The 18,672-nt window shown below is 41.0% G+C and overlaps 2 protein-coding genes across 3 annotated transcripts in view; one reads left to right on the top strand and one right to left on the bottom strand.

The window, feature by feature from the left end:
* Nucleotides 1-861: 861 nt before the first annotated feature.
* On the top strand, nt 862-13,856 carry dnaaf3l (dynein axonemal assembly factor 3 like). The gene is made up of 13 exons (XM_029246957.1): nt 862-929; nt 1,284-1,451; nt 1,963-2,069; nt 3,129-3,222; nt 3,816-3,970; nt 4,178-4,354; nt 6,302-6,424; nt 6,661-6,783; nt 7,133-7,386; nt 7,508-7,517; nt 7,715-7,926; nt 9,249-9,323; nt 12,930-13,856. The coding sequence occupies exons 2-13, from the start codon at nt 1,370-1,372 to the stop codon at nt 13,096-13,098; spliced, it is 1,581 nt and encodes a 526-aa protein (XP_029102790.1). The 5' UTR covers nt 862-929; nt 1,284-1,369; the 3' UTR covers nt 13,099-13,856.
* LOC108925151 (troponin T, slow skeletal muscle) overlaps nt 13,854-18,672 on the bottom strand; it is a 60,671-nt gene continuing 55,852 nt past the window's right edge. For both annotated transcript variants that reach the window (XM_029246709.1, XM_018736920.2), the window contains 7 exons: nt 17,662-17,778; nt 16,884-16,961; nt 16,465-16,578; nt 14,898-15,007; nt 14,705-14,795; nt 14,499-14,539; nt 13,854-14,188 (listed from right to left, as the gene is read on the bottom strand). In XM_029246709.1, the coding sequence (XP_029102542.1) occupies nt 14,143-14,188; nt 14,499-14,539; nt 14,705-14,795; nt 14,898-15,007; nt 16,465-16,578; nt 16,884-16,961; nt 17,662-17,778 (597 nt within the window). In that variant the 3' untranslated portion in view covers nt 13,854-14,142. The remainder of the gene's footprint in view (nt 14,189-14,498; nt 14,540-14,704; nt 14,796-14,897; nt 15,008-16,464; nt 16,579-16,883; nt 16,962-17,661; nt 17,779-18,672) is intronic.

The raw sequence follows: 18,672 nt of genomic DNA, 5'->3' as shown, positions 1-18,672 counted from the left end.
ATTTACACAGTTTTTCTTGTTTTTTTAAAGACATTTATTTCATAGACTTCATCCACGTGACTTCAGCTTTGTATTAAACTAGTCATGCTAGTTACTCGCAAACTATTTCGCTGCATTAATCATTTCCAGAAACTGCACAGGGTCGTAGTGGTGCGGAGCCCATCCTGGGAACTACAGGGTACAAAGCAGAGTACATCCTGGGTGGAATAGCTGCAGGTATTGGCAAGGCAATAATGTAGACATTAAGGACCATTTAGAGGCTCCAGTCCAGCTGAAACACACGTGTCTGGACTGTGGGAAGAAACAGGGGCAGATCACGCAAACTCCACACTGAATGAGCAGGATTTGAACACACGGTCCAAGAAGAAAGGTGAGGAATGAGAGCAGCACAATACGTTGCTGTGCCAAACAAAAAGCATAATATTATTCGCAATTTAACTTTTCATAAGGCAGCTGGTGGCGCAGTGGTAAGGGCTGAATCCAGGTGCCGGTTCAAATCTCACATCTGACTGTAACACCCTTGAGCAAAGTACTGAACCCTAAAAACTGCTCCAGTAAAGTTACCCAGGTGTATAAATGGGTACATTTTTGTAGGTAGCTTAACACTGTGACTGTCTGTGAGTGTAACGTTTCGTAAGTCGCTTTAACATCAGCTAAATGAGTAAATGTAATATTTTATTACTTTTTTAATTTATTCGTAACAGTAATGTTCTTTAAACTGTTTTTGCGGACGTAGTTATGACATATCCTTAAAAGAATTCAGACTCATACATATATAATAACAGGATTTTTAGAAGTGTCCTCAAAGAACACCAGCGGAAGTCTCCAGAACGTCAACCGCAGCGCTTACGTCACGCGTCGCTCTGGCTGACAACTTCCGGTCACTTGTTGCTTGGCAACGCACAACAAAACGTTCGGATCCTCGAAAGGTGAGCCGGTTTTCGCGCGGTAATAACTGCAATTATAAAAAAATGTGAATTTAGTAGTTTCTCTTATAATGTGTTACTTATAGTGTAAAAACGACAATGCTGTAAAAATATGTGAATCCAGAAGTTTCTCTTATGTAAAACGATTGTAAAATGTAAATGACAATATATATATGTATCGTTTAACCCGAACTCGGATGTCTTTTCCTCTGTCCAGTATTTGATCCAGTACCTGTTGTTCAAACATGCCGCCACTTTTATATAGATGTTAAGAAACAGCAGTGATAAATGTTGTGTTCCAGTGTCGTGCACTCTACTTGGTAACTGTACCTTTGAATGATTTCACTACATTTACAGGAGTGCATAAGAAGTGTGTGTCCCTCTCACCCCTTGTGTGGATATTTCCCACCTGTGCGCTGAGGGTTGCTTTGGCCGGGTTCGGAATGTGCGCCGGCAGGACGATGGAGGGTGCTGGCTGTGTGACCTGGTGGGGCTTCAGCCCAGCCTTGGACCTCCTCAGCTCAGGTGGGTCGCCCACCTCTCAGCCTGTCCGGGTGACTGTCCCGTCGCAGGTGTCACTTGTCACCCTCAGCGCTGCTCCCTTTGGGCTTGTGTCACCATCACGTGGTTTTCCTCATATTTTGTGTCACTGCATTTTGCTCAAAGTTCCCACAAACATGACTTTCAGTGTTAGACTTACAGCGATTTCTCCGTTTATATTGTTGGGTCATTTTTGCTGGAGCAATTCGGTGCCGGTACCTGCATCAAGGGTGTTCAGATTGCTACCCGTGGACCCGTTCAGGTCATGACAGGTGCCACCATCTGCTCCAAGGACCCAAGTTTAATCCCTTGAACCTCTTTGAACAAGGCACTTACCCTAAACTGGTGTAGTAAAAATTACCCTGCTGAATAAATGGGTATACAGTATACTGCAGTAGTAGGTTGGTTCAGAGAAGAGAACCAGCTAAATGGGGAGTGATTAGAATTTGGATTAATTTGAAAACTTGAATGGACAATGTTCTGCGCTCTCTCTTAGGTCCGGCGAGGCAGGAGGGGGACGTGAACGTACTGCTGATTGGCAGCGGAGACCCAAGACACATCCTGAAAACGGTCGCTCATCTAGGGGACACCGATACCCTACATGTGAGTGCAAGTCTTGCAGAGACTCGTGACTGACAACCCCAATCCCCCACCCCAACATGATGCAAAACACACTTCTCATGAATGTTAACAGGGGTGACATTAATAAACTTCAAATAAATTCATACATTTCTGGTTACTAATGTAGATAAAATGGTTATACACTAACATGCACAACATTTTTCATATACTACTGTAAACACGGGTATAGCGGGGAGTGTCTTCCCTCAAACTACAGTCAAACTATCCTAGCATGACCCCCCCATATGTACTCACATTTTCTTGATGCTAATCAGAGGATCATTCATGCTCATGTCTCAGCTGTAACAGTTACTATGATTATTGTCATTTGTTATGATGATTTTAAAATGATTTTATTGATTATATCATTTATGTTTGGGTTATACAATAAACCCTCATTTACATTTAGTGTTACTATCCATACATTCATTTGTCCTGGTGAGGGTTGTGTTTTTTAGGACAGTTTTACTGAGTTTTGGGTTTGGGGGAAACATATAAATGACTTTTCTTGTTCAAAATAATGCCTTCTTCGTTTAATAGAAAGCTGAGTGAAAGATATTTTCAGGACTGAACTATGCTAAGTTGGAGAAGAAGAGTACTTACTTAGTGTCGAGTACCCATTCATATAGTACCTGTACCTGTTTGTACAGCGTTGTGTACATTCTCCATTTCTATGAAATCTCAAAAAAAACATATTTCCTCAATTAACTGGAAATGTATAAGTGTCCTTGGAAAGTTCAGGGGTTTATAATGGTGGCATTGAACTGTATATTGTTATACTTGACTGCATTTCATAGGAGTGGAACTCAACCGAAAAAGAATGAGTTAAAACACAACAATGATGTTACTGGCATGAATTGAAAATACAGAATTTTCTCCTGGGGATCTATCTATCTATCTATCTATCTATCTATCTATCTATCTATCTATCTATCTATCTATCCAAAAATTATGTGATTGGGAAACCGAACAGTTCACAAGTTGTGGTGAGTAGGTCACAGTTTACTTTGTTTTAATCTCTTCTCTTTTACCTCCACAAAGATTTGGGTGATAGAAAACAGTTTGGAGGTGGTCGCACGCCAGCTGTTGCTCCTCTACTTGACTCTCGTGCCTCAGGAGAGCATGGGGCCACAAGGTGGGTTTCCAGTGGGACGGTGGTGTACAAAGTATTAAGACAAGTCATTTACATGTACGTGTATTCATTTAGCAGGCGCTTTTCTCCAAAGCGATGTACATCTCAGCAAAAATACAATGTGTTCATTACATTAAGAGAAAGAGACACATAGATGCAGACGTGTGATTCTTTAATACAGTTGGTTTGTTTCTTTCCACCATATGAACCAATGTTCATCACACAAGTAGCTGTGTAAAACTTTATCCGAATATCTGTGATTCCTCCCTAGTACGTTCCTTGTAATTTTTTTTGGGAGATACATATAAATATTTACATTACATTACAGGAGTAGCTGTGTAAAGGTTTATCTGTCATGATCTTAAAGTTATGGTGCATGAGCATTTACATCTTACATGAACTTAAGAGATGATGGGCAAAGTGAGTCTGGAAGAGGTGAGTTTTCAGACCCTTTTTAAAAGTGGACAGAGATTCAGCAGTTCTGAGTGAGAGGGGGAGGTCGTTCCACCACAACGGAGCCAGAACCGAGAAGTCATAGCTTACATATGATGTCTAATTTCCACCCTTGAACAGCAGTTTTTTTTTTTCCCTGTCAGAGAAGACAGAGACGTTTCTGGAACTGTTTGGAAACAGCAAGATCCGTAGCCAGACTGAGCAGACACTGAGATGTGTGGCTTCACAGCTTTCGCTCTCGGTCACAGATACCCTCACTGGTCCCACCAACCCCTGTCTGGACACCACGCACCTCAGGGTGGGTCAACGTCTTTCTGTGGGCCGCCACCTCTCGCCAAGCCCCTTCTTAACCCGTTAAAGAAACGAATGACAAATGCAACCTTCCACACAACACAGGGACACAGTAATTTATCTTTTGAAGATGTAATTTATACATTAATATATTTATTATGTTGGGGTTTTACCATAAATAGGAGTCTGGGTCAGCGCTCCTGTTTTCTTTCAGTTTAAGGACCGCGATGAGCTGGACAGGATTTTCAAGCAGTGGGTGCATCCACCTCCCCCACCCCTGTCCATGTCAAAGGTGTGGGACAATCGAGTCAGACAGCACCTGGGCACAAGGTACGACTCCAGGCTGGGCTGCTTTGACTGGGATCTCAACATGCAGCTGCATCAGAAGGGAGTAAGTGTCCGAACGCTGCAGTCAGGCAGGATCGAACCGCGTCGGATGAGTATGTACAGACATATTAACAAGAAAATTAAAATTATAATGTCCTGGTGGAACTTCCAGATCGTTTCTGATAAGCCCTCCTGTTATGCCAGCAAGTTGTCTTCAGTTTTAGCCAAAGAGTGTCAAAAATATATCCATATATTGTAAATCACAAATTGAGAGTTTACAAGAGTAAAATTAGTTACATTTGTTAGACACGTTTCTCCAAAGCAACTTCCAATGAACTCTATGTAGTGTTATGAGCCCATACCCCTTATTCACCGTGGTGACTTACACTGCTAGATACACTACTTACACTGGCTCACTCACCTATACATCAGTGGAACACACACTCTCTGTCACTCATACACACTATGGGTGAACCTGAACAGCATGTCTTTGGACTGTGGGAGGAAACCAGAGCACCTAGAGGAAACCTATGCAGACATGGGGAGAACATGCAAACTCCACACAGAGTGAGCAGGAATCGAACCCATGTCCTCTCGCACCACCCAGGTGCTGTGAGACAGCAGTGCTACTCACTGTGCCACCCTAGTGCCCGATTAATTATTAACTAATTAAATGAAATAAAAAAAGAATGTAGTAATTTAAATTATGTTTGTATGGCAGTTGATTCTGAACTTGGAAATCTGAGTACTGCAGTCGAAATATTTTATCTGCAGATCAATTGAAGACCTGCCCTTGTTTCTTGGAGATTATTAACATCTTAACAACTGATACGTTGGCGACTGGTAATCAGATCGAAGATCTAAGCCAAAGTCACACGACTAACTGGCTGTTGGTTGCATGTTCACTCATCAGGGAATATGAAGAAGTTACTGCCAGTATTAGAAGCGGTTCGATGTTTTTGTGCCAAATCATGATAAAAGTACAGGTCAGTTTGGAAAGCACTACTGTGCTACATTTTTTTATGAACCGCTTGTCCTATTCGTGGTTGCGGGGATCCAGAGCCTAACCTGGCACCACAGGGTGTAAGGCTGGAGGGGGACACACCCAGGACAGGATGCCAGTCTGTCACAAGGCACCCCTAGCAGGACTCGAACCCCAGACCCACCGGGGAGCAGGTCCCACGCCACCGCGCCCCCCCCCCACTGTGCTATTATTGTGGTAATAATCATCATGCCTGGTTACAACATAATTGTGTCATAAACTGCCTGTGCTACTGCATGGTATTTTCTGTAACCTGCACATGTGCACTGTGCATTTAATTAACTCAGCATCGCTCTGTTTATCAGTCCTGAGACTTGGCAGCATGTTTTATTGTTATTTTTAAAATTTCATTTTTAATTTTGAGATTTGCACATGAAACATTGTCCCAACACTATATAAATAAGGATCAATAGTGCGCTCACAGAAATGAGTCAAAAATTCTGATATCAATATATCGCAATAGGAATATATAATATAAATACGAAACAACAAAAAAAATGGTTTTTAAGAGGAAAACGAATTTACGCAAATAAATTTGTGTTTTGTACGGCTGCGAGGCGGCGCTGCAAGTGACACGCCAAAGAAAATATAAAAGCATTGAAATTTAAATAAAATAAGACAATAATTGGGAATGAGCAATGCAAAAGATTAATCATTAAAATGTGTTGGCATTTGTGTGATTTATGAAATGAATTAAAAAATTTATTTCATTAATCATACAAATTCATAAAAATTAATGAATTTTTAATGAGATCTGCCCTCAAGGGCCTTTTTATACTCTGTGGGTTGAGCACCTACATCCATCGTTCTCCTAATATTGAATAACAGCTACACAAGTGTGTTGTTCATCTTTTTGCCCTTATCGGTATGGTACTGAACCTTAATTGTGCTGCACAAAATTGTTTTTCATTTCTTCGGATGTGTCGGTTCAGCTGGAGGCCACACTGACTCCATTGGTCTCTTTCTCAGTGCGGGGTCATCGCCAAGCATCAGTACGTCGCGTGGCGGGAGCGAGGTGTGGCTTTCGAGATGCGGGAGGCTCTTTACGAAGCCACCAATCACAGCCTGCTGTCCCTACGTGTTTTTAATCACGTGAGTATTAAATAATAAGTCAAATAAGTTAACAGCCCTACAAATACAGTCCTGCAAATGGTCTAGGCCTTTATAAATATCGCATGAAAAGTATTTATCACATCGAGCAATTTAGTGACTTTGTAATATTACTGATCATATTTTGCCCGTTAATTTTTGTTACTTTAAAGGAGGACATTATTGAAGTGTAGTGATGTTACACTGTATGCTTGTGTATATGCTTCTCTTTGCACCAGAGGGGAGGCAGAGTAGTGGTTCAAGGATACTGGGGAGACATTGTGTCCAGCCCTTATTTGGCTTTCGGCATTGAAACAGAGAATGAGGCTCTGCTCAAGACACAGAATGGGCAGCACATGAAGGTGATTTATTGTCTGTTTGCATAATGGAAAACTGGGAGGTTCTGTGATGTGCGTCACTGTGAAATCCCTAACACTGTATAGTGTACAAGGTGGCACGGTGGCAGACTGAGCAGAGATCGAACCCACATCCTCTCACACCTCGCTGCGTTGACATCCCCTATAAATATTCCCTGTCCACATTAGTTTGAAAACACAGAGCATTTGTTGTGGTTGGAAGTCTAGGGATGTTCAATGCTGTGACTGAAATACCAAGACAGAAAAGCATTCGTACCCACAGAAACCACAAGTACTGCGTAGGGCCAAACAGAAACGTGCTTTTCTTTGTGCTTCATTACCTCGTCTCTCCCAGACAGCCCAGGATATCTCGTACCACAATGTCCAGGAGCTACTCAAGGCTGTATCCAGCAGGGGGTGTGTTCCAGCATGTGCTCAGCAGGGTGGCACAGCGGAGGACGTCCCACCGGATGGAGGAGGAGTGGAGCGCACAGGCAGTCCGACAGTCCGGCCACGACCGTCCAGGGAGAATCGAGAAGTGCCTAACAGTGCGGGAGCTCACAGTACTGAAACTGGGGGTTTGCTCTACATTCCTCCAATATCCTTCTAGCAAAAACAAAAATAAATAAACAAAAGTTGAAAGAACACAATAGAAACGTACAAAAACGCTTTTGTTGCTGTTACTACGGAAACAATTTGTACTGATCGTTTAATTTGGTTATTTGAACAGCAGGTGGTCTGTAAAGGGGGTCTAGAGGCTACAGAAACACCTTATGGACCGATAGGTTTTACATTTTATTAAAAATCTTATGAAACATTATTGTACAGTTTTGTTAAACATTTATTTATTCCATGTAAATTTATATTTTCAATTTAAAAAATCTGCCCCTGTTGTTTCCGTCCTAAAGAAAGTCCAGCTTTGCCACAGATTTGGTAGATTCGTGGTGCCCAAGCATTTGAACATGGAAAGAACAGTACCAGTTTATTTACCATTACCGCACTGTGCATTGTTTTTATACTCTGCTGTTTTGTAGCGCTTCTGTCACTGAATGGAGTAAGTGTGACTTTCCTACCTGTGGAATCACTGTCCAGGCTTCCAGAAAAACCAAAGTATTCCTATCTATTTAACACCATATACTGCTCAGCCAGGTACCTGGTATTTATTTATTTATTTATTTAACATTAATTGAGCCTTTATCTGTTCATCAGAACTGGTGAGTGGGGCAGTAGGTGGCGTAGTTGTTACAGCCTCCAGCTTTGTACAGACGGTCACTGACATAAGATGAGGTAACATTCCAATAAACCCATCGTAAGCCAAAAATGCATTTAATACACCTACTGACCTCCCGAACATAATCGCTTCTTATCCTTTAAGATGGTCGAGATCGTCGATTGCGAAAGTCCAAGTTTACGTGCGATGGTCATTACGGGCTTGTCGCCTTCATCAATTATCATTTCAACCAGTATACAGTGAAATGAAACAACGTTCCTCCAGGGCCATGGTGCTACATAAAACAACACAAAGCTACGTACCCAGGACTACATCAAGTGCTTGTGTGCAAGACGTGTGCAAAACAACACAAGCTAGCACAGTAATTACTAAACAAGAAACAGAAAACACAGTAAAATAACAGAAAAGGTTATAATATAATAATAAATACTATTAGATATAAACATACTAGTTAGAGTTTCTCCTGAGGAGTAATTGCCTTCCTCTTCTTCTTCTCACCAGTAGCAGGAGACACAGATGGGCGTTTCGTAGATATGATAGATGCACAAAACACAATGTAGATACGGGGGGGTCTAAAAAAATGCTGGAAACACAGAACACTGTAGAGTATCGGTTGTATACACTAGCGACCGAGTGGCAGACTAGGGGATGCGGATCACTGCCGCTGCCCAGCATCACGAGAGAGTATTGTACCGCATATTGCTTGCCTGGGAAAAAAATCTAAATTCGGAATTCAAAGTACAGTTTCTGCTGAATGCGTATTGCTATTGTACCATCTTAAAGTCAAAAAATCGTAAGTCGGACCGTCGTATCTCGGGGGCCGTCTGTACCTGAATGATCCATGTCTGAATCCCACCTCCTGCTGTAGTATGCTTGAGCAAAATACTTACCCTGAATTACTGCAGTGCTCAACTTTATTAATGGGTGAATCACTGTAAGCTGCTTTGGAGGAAAGTGAAGCGTCAGCTAAGTGAATAAATGCAAAAAAGTCTGAAGACTTGCTGTTCAAGTTCACCCATAGTGTGACTGACTGTGTTCCACCGATGTATGGATGAGTGAGCCAGTGTAAATAGTGTATCTAGCAGTCTAAGTCACCATGGTGAATAATGTGTGTGGGCTGATAGCACTACATAGAGTTTGTTGGAAGTCGCTTTGGAGAAAAGTGTCTGATAAATAAATAAATGTAAATGTAAAGTACAGTAATCAGTCTAATAATCGGTGTATATTTTTCCTCTCCTAGCATGGTGCACCAGTTGGGCCCGTCGCTGAAACAAATTGCTGCACCTAATGCCGTTCTTGTTGTGGAACTGGCTGAGTGAGTATTTCTCGACATGTACAAGCCCGTGGAACCGCTCATACGGTGGCAGCACTTTAGTTTAGTTCAGGCAGTGTGTGCGAGAAGTGAAGGTACCTACGCTTTCTCAGAACACGAAAAGGTTGGAAAAAATGCCCAAGTCATACCCAACTGTTGAATATCATGCATTTAAGGGAAGGATAGCTCAACAGATAAAAGAATGTTAATTATAATATTTGTGGTGGACTGGGGTCCCATCCAAGGTGTACCTTGTGCTTCTGGGGTACACTCTGGACCACCGTGACCTTGAGTTGGACAAGCCTTTACCAGTACTTAGTTAGTCAGTCAGTTAGTGGATGAGTGAGTGAGAGAGCGAGTATAATATTTAAGTGTAACATTGCCAGCAATCATTGCCTCGGGAAGGTGGGAGGGCAGAGATGAGTTGTTTTATTAGTTTATTTAGCTCTATTACACACAGTCTAAGTGTGTAAGACGAAAACAGTTGGGCCTTGTGTTTGGGGAATTAAAATGCATGACACCTTCATCAGTACACAAGTGATGCGGTCAGTTCCATCCAGCGATCCCCTGTCAGGCGCTGAATGTGAAAAGCAAAGACCAAGGAGGATTTATTGCGGGGAAGTTAAAGATAAAATTGTGCAAGTGCACAGTAAAGCGAAAGAGTAGAATAAAATCAGTATCTTAAGCGTGATAGTATTCCAGAGGGCACTAGTGGCATGTTCTTTAAAAAAAAAAAAAAAAACAGTACAATGTGCATCAAATCAACCAAAAACAGCTTTGAAAAGGCTGTTCTTATATCCATTCGAACAAGAGCACTTTGAGTGAAAGTGGTGTTCCTAGGAGATCAAGTAAAGGCATAAATAGTTGGCAGGAAAGAAGCTTCCACTCCAGGAGATTCACATAAAAGCCCATTGAATGTTTGCTCAGCAGTTCCAAAGTGATCCCCTAAGATGTGACTAATGGTTCAACGCTCCACATTATACCTGTGTGAAAACAGAAGGCAGCACAAACAGTCTGCGTAGAGTCTTGAGTTTGTCGAGGCGGCTGTGCAGTTAGAGGAACACCCCGGCACCGTCTGTCCTCGCTGATCCCATCTGTCCTCGTTAATCCCATCTATCCTGGTTGTTCGAAGATCCGTTATGCCGGAATATTTGCACCGATTCATTCTAAGCGACCTCTGCGCTTGGATTCATCCACCATCCACACGACTCTGTTTTTATAGGCCATTATGTTGTAGCGGTTGAAGCTACTTGGGGAATATGCTGAGCGTTTTCAAATGTCATTGAAAAAACTGAAAGACTCCGAGGAAGAGATAAATGTAGAGAAGGCATGGAGCAACCTCCTTTCTTTAAAGAAAAAAAAAACACTTGTGCACAGCCAGTCAGACATGAGTCATGGTTATTTCAGACAGACTGGACAGTGTGATTTGTGCCTAATGGAATAGGAATAGAAAGAGTTAAGGGGGTTTGGGAAAGTGTAAAGTTACTTAAGGAATATGCTGAGCGTTAGCCATGGAATCCTTTTTAGTTAATATAGTCAATGACCATGAAAGGAAAGCATTAGACTGAAAGATGAAGTCACATAATCACGTTCTAATAACATTCACACAATAAATTATCAATTCATGTGCTGCTGTAGGATCACTTAGGAAAAAAGTGTCTGCTAAATGAATAAATTTAAGTGTGAGTACAGGGAAATACACTGCCTGGCCAAAAAAAAGGTCACACTAACATTTTGTTGGACTGTCTTTTGCTTTGATTACGGCACGCATTCACTGTGGCATCGTTTCAATAAGCTTATGCAATGTCACAACATTTATTTCCATCCAGAGTTGCATTAATTTCTCGCCAAGATCTTGTATTGATGATGGAAGAATCGGGACCGCTGCGTAAAGTCTTCTCCAGCACATCCCAAAGATTCTCAATGGGGTTAAGGTCTGGACTCTGTGGTGGCCAACCCATGTGTGAAAATGATGTCTTGTGCTCCCTGAATCACTCTTTCACAATTTTAGCCCGATGAATCTTGGCATTGTCATCTTGGAATATGCCCATGCCATCAGAGAAGAAAAAAATCCATTGATGGAAAAACCTGGTCATTCAGTATATTCAGGTAGTCAGCTGACCTCATTTTTTGGGCACATAACATTGCTGAACCTAGACCTGACCAACTGAAGCAACCCCAGATTATAACACTGCCCCCACAGGCTTGTACGGTAGGCACTAGGCATGATGGGTTCATCTGCCTCTCTTCTTACCCTGATGCATCCATCACTCTGGAACAGGGTAAATCTGGACTCATAAGACCACATGACCTTTTTCCATTTCTCCAGAGTCCAATCTTTATGCTCCCTAGCAAACTGAAGCCTTTTTTTCTGATTAGCCTCACTGATAAGTGGTTTTCTTAATGCTACACAGCTGTTTAGTCCAAATCCCTTGAGTTCTCTTCGCTTTGTGCGTGTGGAAATGCTCTTACTTTCACTATTAAACATAGCGGTGAGTTCTGCAGTTTTTTTACGATTTGATTTCACCAAACGTTTAAGTGATCTCCAATCACGATCAAGATTTTTTCCAATCATATTTCTTCCTCAAAGATGATGGTTCACCACTATCCTTCCAGGTTTTAATAATGCGTTGGACAGTTCTTAACCTAATTTTAGTAGTTTCAGCAATCTCCTTAGTTCTTTTCTTTGCTCGATGCAGGCCAATAATTTGACCCTTCTGAAACAGAGTAACATCTTCCACGACCACAGGATATGTCTTCCGACATGGTTGTTTAAGAAGTGAGAAGCTACTCACTGCATCACTTACGGTTAAATAACTTGTTGCCAGTTGAAACATTTACATTACATTTACATTTATTCATTTAGCAGAGGCTTTTGTCCAAAGCAACATACATCTTAGCAAAAGTACAATTTATGCATTATGTTAAGAGAAGGAGACATAGCTCCAAAAAGTCTCAAGCAAACCTCTGCAGTAATTGTCCAATGGAAGGCTCTTACCTATTTGTTTAGTTAAATCTAGGTGGTGACCTTTTTTTTGGCCAGGCAGTGTATTAACTCCTCACTATGCACTCATGTGCACCACTTCCCCTTGCACTTGACACACTTTTTCTTTTATCTGGAGCCAGTTGCAATAACTGCCATCGGCATCCTCAGAACTTTCAGAACCTCAGTTGCGGTCGAGTCTTTCTTGGAGAGCTGCCACATTTGGAGCCGCCACAACTTCCCATGCAAAGTGAATACAGTTCATATGATATCATCAGTCCCAAGTATTTCCTTCTTTTGTGTTTGGCTATTTTTGAGAAGGTGTTTAATTCCAAGCACATGAAGCATGATCCAAAGACAAGGGTACTTGTGCACATTATTGCTGAGCATAATCTTTCAACTGCGGCAGCCCTTTAGGTCTTGCTGTTTCTTTAGCTGCTTCAGTAGTCATGGTACACAAACGATTATCATTCCCATACCGTAGTTAATCTTTCACTGTCTGGCTGGGTAGCAGTCACTTTGTTCAGGGCCATCGGTTCTGGTGCGATGATTAAACAACATTTACTGTTCCCTGTTGTGCCTCGAGAAACATGAACTTTTGATACTTCATGTTCCAATGTTTTCAGGTACCTGTTGGATCTATCTAAAGAACAAGTGATGGGTTTCTCCAAGAAAGTGGATGACATTGCTCAAGAGGCAGGATTCACGCCTTATGAGGGGAAGAAGAGGAATGCCTTCTCCACATTTATGCTGCAAGAGAAAGAGGAGAATTGTAGTTCTACGCTATTCTCATAGCGCTGCATCACATGCTCAGCACTGAAACACCAGTATCCACCATATGAATGTAGTACTACTTCAAATATTTGTAGTGTTTTTCTATAAATGTTATGAATTACATGTCATAGTGTAAACAAAATGAAGAACATTCTTTAGTCCAGGGCAGTGGCTGGGTGGAGGGAATTTGCAGATGAAGGGACAGCAGGACTGACCTTGGCATTAAGGCAGTCAGGAGTGATTGGAAGAACAGCCGGGGCACCGGGGACAGGGTTCCAGGAAGTAGGGTCATCGGGGCACTCAAGGGCACCCTGATGAGCAAGGTTGGGACTTTGAGGGACCAGGTCTCAGATACCAGTGAGGTCAAGCAGAACAAGGTAGTTTTTGCTGAAGGAACAGCAGAGTGAAGGAACACAAGGAGTGACTTAAAAACTGCCAAGAAAGAGCCACCTTGATTCTGCCACTGCCATTTAGCAGAATAGAGTTTGGCAGATCTGCTTTTTTGTGCTACTTCCACCGGGTTCTTTGTGTGTTGAACTTGGTTACAAGTGGTTTCAGAATGGCAGCCCTGCCATTAACTTTCAGCTTTGTACACCTCACAGTCAGAGTTTTTATTGAGCCTGTGTCGCAGAGGGGCTAATTCTGCGGTAATTTTTGAGGCTGTATTTTTGGGGCTTTTGGCAACTATTCTGCAACGTATTCCTCTATCCCTGTCTGAGAACTTCAACTTTACCAGTGCAGTTTGTCTATGTTTGCCATATGCTGCTGCTATTTTTGGAAACTGCTCTCTTTGATATATTTCTTGTTTTGTCCAATTTAATTGATTGATTGATTGATTGATTTTAGAAAACTCTTGAAAAAATTGTGTTGGTAATAAATTCAAGAGACACATTTATTGAAATACATCATTCCACAGAACTGCAGTTTAATTTTTTCATATTGACTCTTTCAAATCAAATACAAAACAGGCATATACAGGGAGAACAATGTGTGAACAGATGACTTTTATTTATTTTTAATCATTTACTATACTCTTTCTTCCTTTAAATTTCCTCTTCATGGGATTTACTTCCATCTGCCTCCAACCTTCCCTTTGCCGTGACCCTTTTTACTGCAAAAAAAAACATGAAAAGCTTGAAGAAATAAGAACAGGAAAGGATCTTCTGTTTTACAAATTAGGTCAGTGTGAAGGGCATTACCTGTATAGGAACAAATTAGGTCAGCGTGAAGGGCATTATCTGTATATTATCACAATTCAATGTACGGACGATATCTTAGAAGCATAGTAACAAAATGAATATTGAAAACACTAAGATTAACATTGACATGCATGTTCGAAATGTACCAGATATTAATTAAAAAGACATTATGCAGAAAATTTGTGACGTGCGTTGTGCATGCACAAACAAACGTTTTCTTACAATTTCTGGGCGTGACAAATTCGATTCAAGAGCACATTGATCTGAAAAAGTGCACAAAAAATGTTACTTAAAATAACAGGTTTTTCACTTCTCAACCCGAAATGTGTTAGCTTGTAGATTTGTAACACTTATTTCTTATTGCTGTATTTGTATTTTACATAATACACTATATCTTTATATACTATTATACATTTTCCCATGCACACCTCATATTTCTGTCTCTTCATCTTCTCCATTAGGTCAAATTTTTCAGACTCCAACTGATACATCCTTTCCCACATCTCCTTGGCTCGCTCCCTGTTAAAGAAAAGGAGCACTGCTTGATTCTTCCCAACTGATTAAAGCACTACAGGTCAGAAAACTCGAGGAGACTGGTGGAAGCACAAAGGATGTAAAGACCTGAGTCCATCTTCTCTCAGATGTTCGATGGTCAGAGGCTTGCGTCGTTCGGCCAGAGTCTTCTTCTTGACCTCCCTCGCCGTTTGGCGCTTCCCTCGCTTCTGCTCTGCCTGATGAATTATAGCTTTCGGTAAACATCAGGAAAAGCTTTAGGCGAGCAACTACGTTTGCATTTATATTTACATTTACATGTATTCATTTAGCAGACGTTTTTCTCCAAAACGACCTACTATATAGTATATATATGTATATACAGTGCCCTCCACTAATATTGGCACCCTTGGTAAATATGAGCAAAGGAGGCTGTGAAAAATTGTCTTTATTGTTTAATGTTGTGATCTTTTGTTCAAAAAATTCACAAAAATAATCTGCTCATGGATATCAAATAATTGCAAACACAACACAGGTTTATCCAACAAAAAAGTATTTGTTAAATATATGTATGGCACAATTATTGGCACCCCTATGAATTCATATAAGAAAAATATATTTGAAGTATTATTCCCATTGATATTTTACATTTTTTAGTACACCTAGGTGACTAGGAACAGGAAATTGTTCAACCCTGACTTCCTGTTTCACAGGGGTATAAATATGAGGTAACATAAGCCAAATTCCCTTAGTCATTCATCACAAGGAATATAGCTGTGATGTGCGGCAAAAGGTTGTTGAGCTTCAGAAAATGGGAAGGCGTGGCTGTAAGAAAATAGCAAAAGCATTGACAATGCCCATTTCCACCATCAGGGCAATAATTAAGAAGTTCCAGTCAACTGGAAATGTTATGAATCAACTTGGAAGAGGACGTGTGTCTATATCGTCTCAACGCACTGTGAGGAGGATGGTTCGAGTGGCCAAAAAAATCTCCAAGAATCACAGTATACAGTATATTACTAGGAAGGTGATCAGGAATCGTGGATACTTGGATAAAGTTTTATGCAGCTACTCATGTGATGAATATTAGTTCATATGGTGGAAAGAAACAAACTAACTGCACTTAAGAATCACACATCTCAAGTCTTTTTCTGCTAATGTAATGAACACAGTGTATTTTCTATGAGATGTACGTCGCTTTCGAGAAAAGTGTCTGCTAAAAGAATACATATACATGTAAATATAGAATCAGTGTTTCTCATAATAGGTGTGTAATGACCAATTCCATATGCTGTTTAGAAGAAATCATGTGTAGTAGAAACACAAGAAGCGCAGGTATAAAAATAAGTAAACCCCAAGTTACACTGGTTAAACCAAGTAGGTAAGTAGAACCAGGTGTTTGAATCATACTCATTAATTTTATATGTTTACTTTAAGATTTAAGATTTAGATTTTAAAAGTTTATTTTAATATTTCATAAAAGAGAATGACCATCTCTCATGCTCACACACCGTCACGCAGCACTCTGTGTGCCAATGTGACTCAGGTGCACTGTTTCACTGTGTTTCACAGGACGGAAGACCCACGCTGATATTCGAAGATCTTAACACATACAGGTTTACGTTTAGTCTAGAAGGTGGTACACACCAAACTACCTCAGCACACCTGTTAAATCGAATTATTGAAATTGACAAACCTTGGCGAGGAACCCTCCAAAGTGAGCCCCCATGTTCGAGAGCACTTTCTTCTTCTTGGCCTCATCATCAGCTCTCTTTTTTGCCTCCTCGTCTTCTTTCCTTTGACGCTCCTCCTGGAGGATGTAATTTAAACATCGTTGCACTTTTATTTGTTCGCTTAAGTAGGACTGAAAGCGAAACTGAAACTACTTCCTGCTTACAATACAATGGAAATTTATCTACAGGCCATATTAGTAATATTAAGAAAATCAGTGTATGCATATATAAAGCAATGTTTGAATTTAATTAATACAATTTTTATAAAGATGAAAACCAAGCACAAAAAATGATTTACACAAAAGTGACAGATTTAATGAGCTTCCTTCCTTTGTTGTTCCACCGTTTCATTTAAAGCACAAAAAAGTGCACTTCCTCTTACGGCTATTCTTGTCTGTCGGTCTCTTTCTTTTTCAGCTCGAACGCGTTGTTGCTCGGCTCTCTCTGCTCTGCGATTTTCCTATATATTTCAGAAAACATCCGAGACACAGAGTGTTGCTCAGTTGCTTGCAATAACACATTGTTGCTGCTTCACATGGGGCTGCTTGACAGTCTCCTTTTTCCAGAAATAACACTGGAAATTCGCTGTAAATAAATGACAAAATGAAGTTCAACAGCAAAATTATAGAAAGCATTGATTTGAATGCAGTGCTAATACCGCAGCCTGTGCTGCTGAAAATCATTAGATTGTTATAAAGATGGATAATTATAATGGTGGGGATAGTGCATCATTCATGTGAAATTTTAAAATGAACTGTAATCACACTGAACTGGCAGTTTTTTTTATAATGTTTTCACAGAAGGGGGCTGCGTTGGCGGGGTGCGGCGGGTTTGGCTGGTCCCCGCTGTGTAATGGGTCTGAGGTTTGAGTCCTGCGTGGGGTGCCTTGCGATGGACTGGCATCCCATCCTGGGTGTGTCCCCTCCCCCCTCCAGCCTTGTGACCTGTGTTGCTGAGTTCACCTCCCGTCCACCTTGGGACAAGCGGTTGTAAACGTGTGTGTTTTTCACAGAAGATGAATCCACTACATTATGTTTGTATTGGTCTGCTGTAAGTAGTTAGGGTTTTTTTCTTTTTTTTTTAACTGACGTGACTGATCTTTTGTTCATCTAAAGACCAGATGGAAAGGTAAGTGGTTCCAGACAACTGCTGTGGCTCACAATTCTTTCCTTCAGTCCAATAAGCTCCTCTTCATCTTTTTTTCGCTGCTCAAAGTGAACATCAATTAGAGTCTGCAGCTCCACAAGGTCCTTCTCCATTCTCTTTCTATGGATGTCCTGTAGAGAGGTAGAGCCATAGTAAGAAATTGCTGCTCTTGGACAATACAGCCTCCTCTTTTCTTGCATACGGCAGCAAACTCAGCTCTGTATTACCATACATTGGTTTACATCTACATTTATTAATTTAGCAGACACTTTTCTCCAAAGTGACTTCCAATGAACACTATGTAGTGTTACCAGCCCACATACCTTATTTCCAGCGGTGACTTACACTGCTAGATACACTACTTACACTGGGTCACTCATCCGTGTCTGCGTGGGTTTCCTCCGGGTACTCTCTCTGTCTTTGGAGTGTGGGCGGAAACCAGAGCACCCGGAGGAAACCCACGCAGACAAGGGGAGAACATGCAAACTCCACACAGACTGAGCAGGGATCGAACCCATGGTTCCTCGTATTACTAACTTTTGAGAAACGAATCTTCAAAGATACGATTTCCAGTTTTCATTTCTAGTTTATTCATTTATCCCACATTATTTTTATTTAATTATGATTACATTATTGCTTTCTTGACCATTCTCTTTGCAATAATTTATTTAATTTGCAGAACAAAACTGCATGCAGCAAAGTGCAATCGGAGAGCGGCGGCACAGAACCGCGCTTCATTCAACTCGCCTTCATTCAAGATGCTCGAGGAGTGAACTAACTGAGTTAATTACAGAGTTGCACTCCCAGTTGTGTTTGAATGTTGAGGGCTCAGTGTGCTACACCGTAGCATTGCTCAAAGAAACTAATTTTTTTACAGTTTAATTTATATATATATAAAATATATATATATATATATATATATATATATATATATATATATGCGCACAAGGAAGGAGGGTGCGGTGGTGCAGTGGGTTGGACCGGGTCCTGCTCTCCAGTGGGTCTAGGGTTTGAGTCATGCTTGG

The sequence above is a fragment of the Scleropages formosus genome, chromosome 20, assembly GCF_900964775.1.
Source record: "Scleropages formosus chromosome 20, fSclFor1.1, whole genome shotgun sequence".
In the NCBI taxonomy this organism is placed as follows: domain Eukaryota; kingdom Metazoa; phylum Chordata; class Actinopteri; order Osteoglossiformes; family Osteoglossidae; genus Scleropages; species Scleropages formosus.
This window is presented reverse-complemented; position numbering and strand designations above follow the sequence as displayed.

Coding starts and splice junctions, on each gene's coding strand:
- dnaaf3l (XM_029246957.1), top strand. CDS start 1,370: ATGTGCGCCGGCAGGACGATGGAGGGTGCTGGCTGTGTGACCTGGTGG. Junction 2,070..3,128: donor GGGACACCGATACCCTACAT/GTGAGTGCAAGT, acceptor ACCTCCACAAAG/ATTTGGGTGATAGAAAACAG. Junction 3,223..3,815: donor GGAGAGCATGGGGCCACAAG/GTGGGTTTCCAG, acceptor TTTCCCTGTCAG/AGAAGACAGAGACGTTTCTG.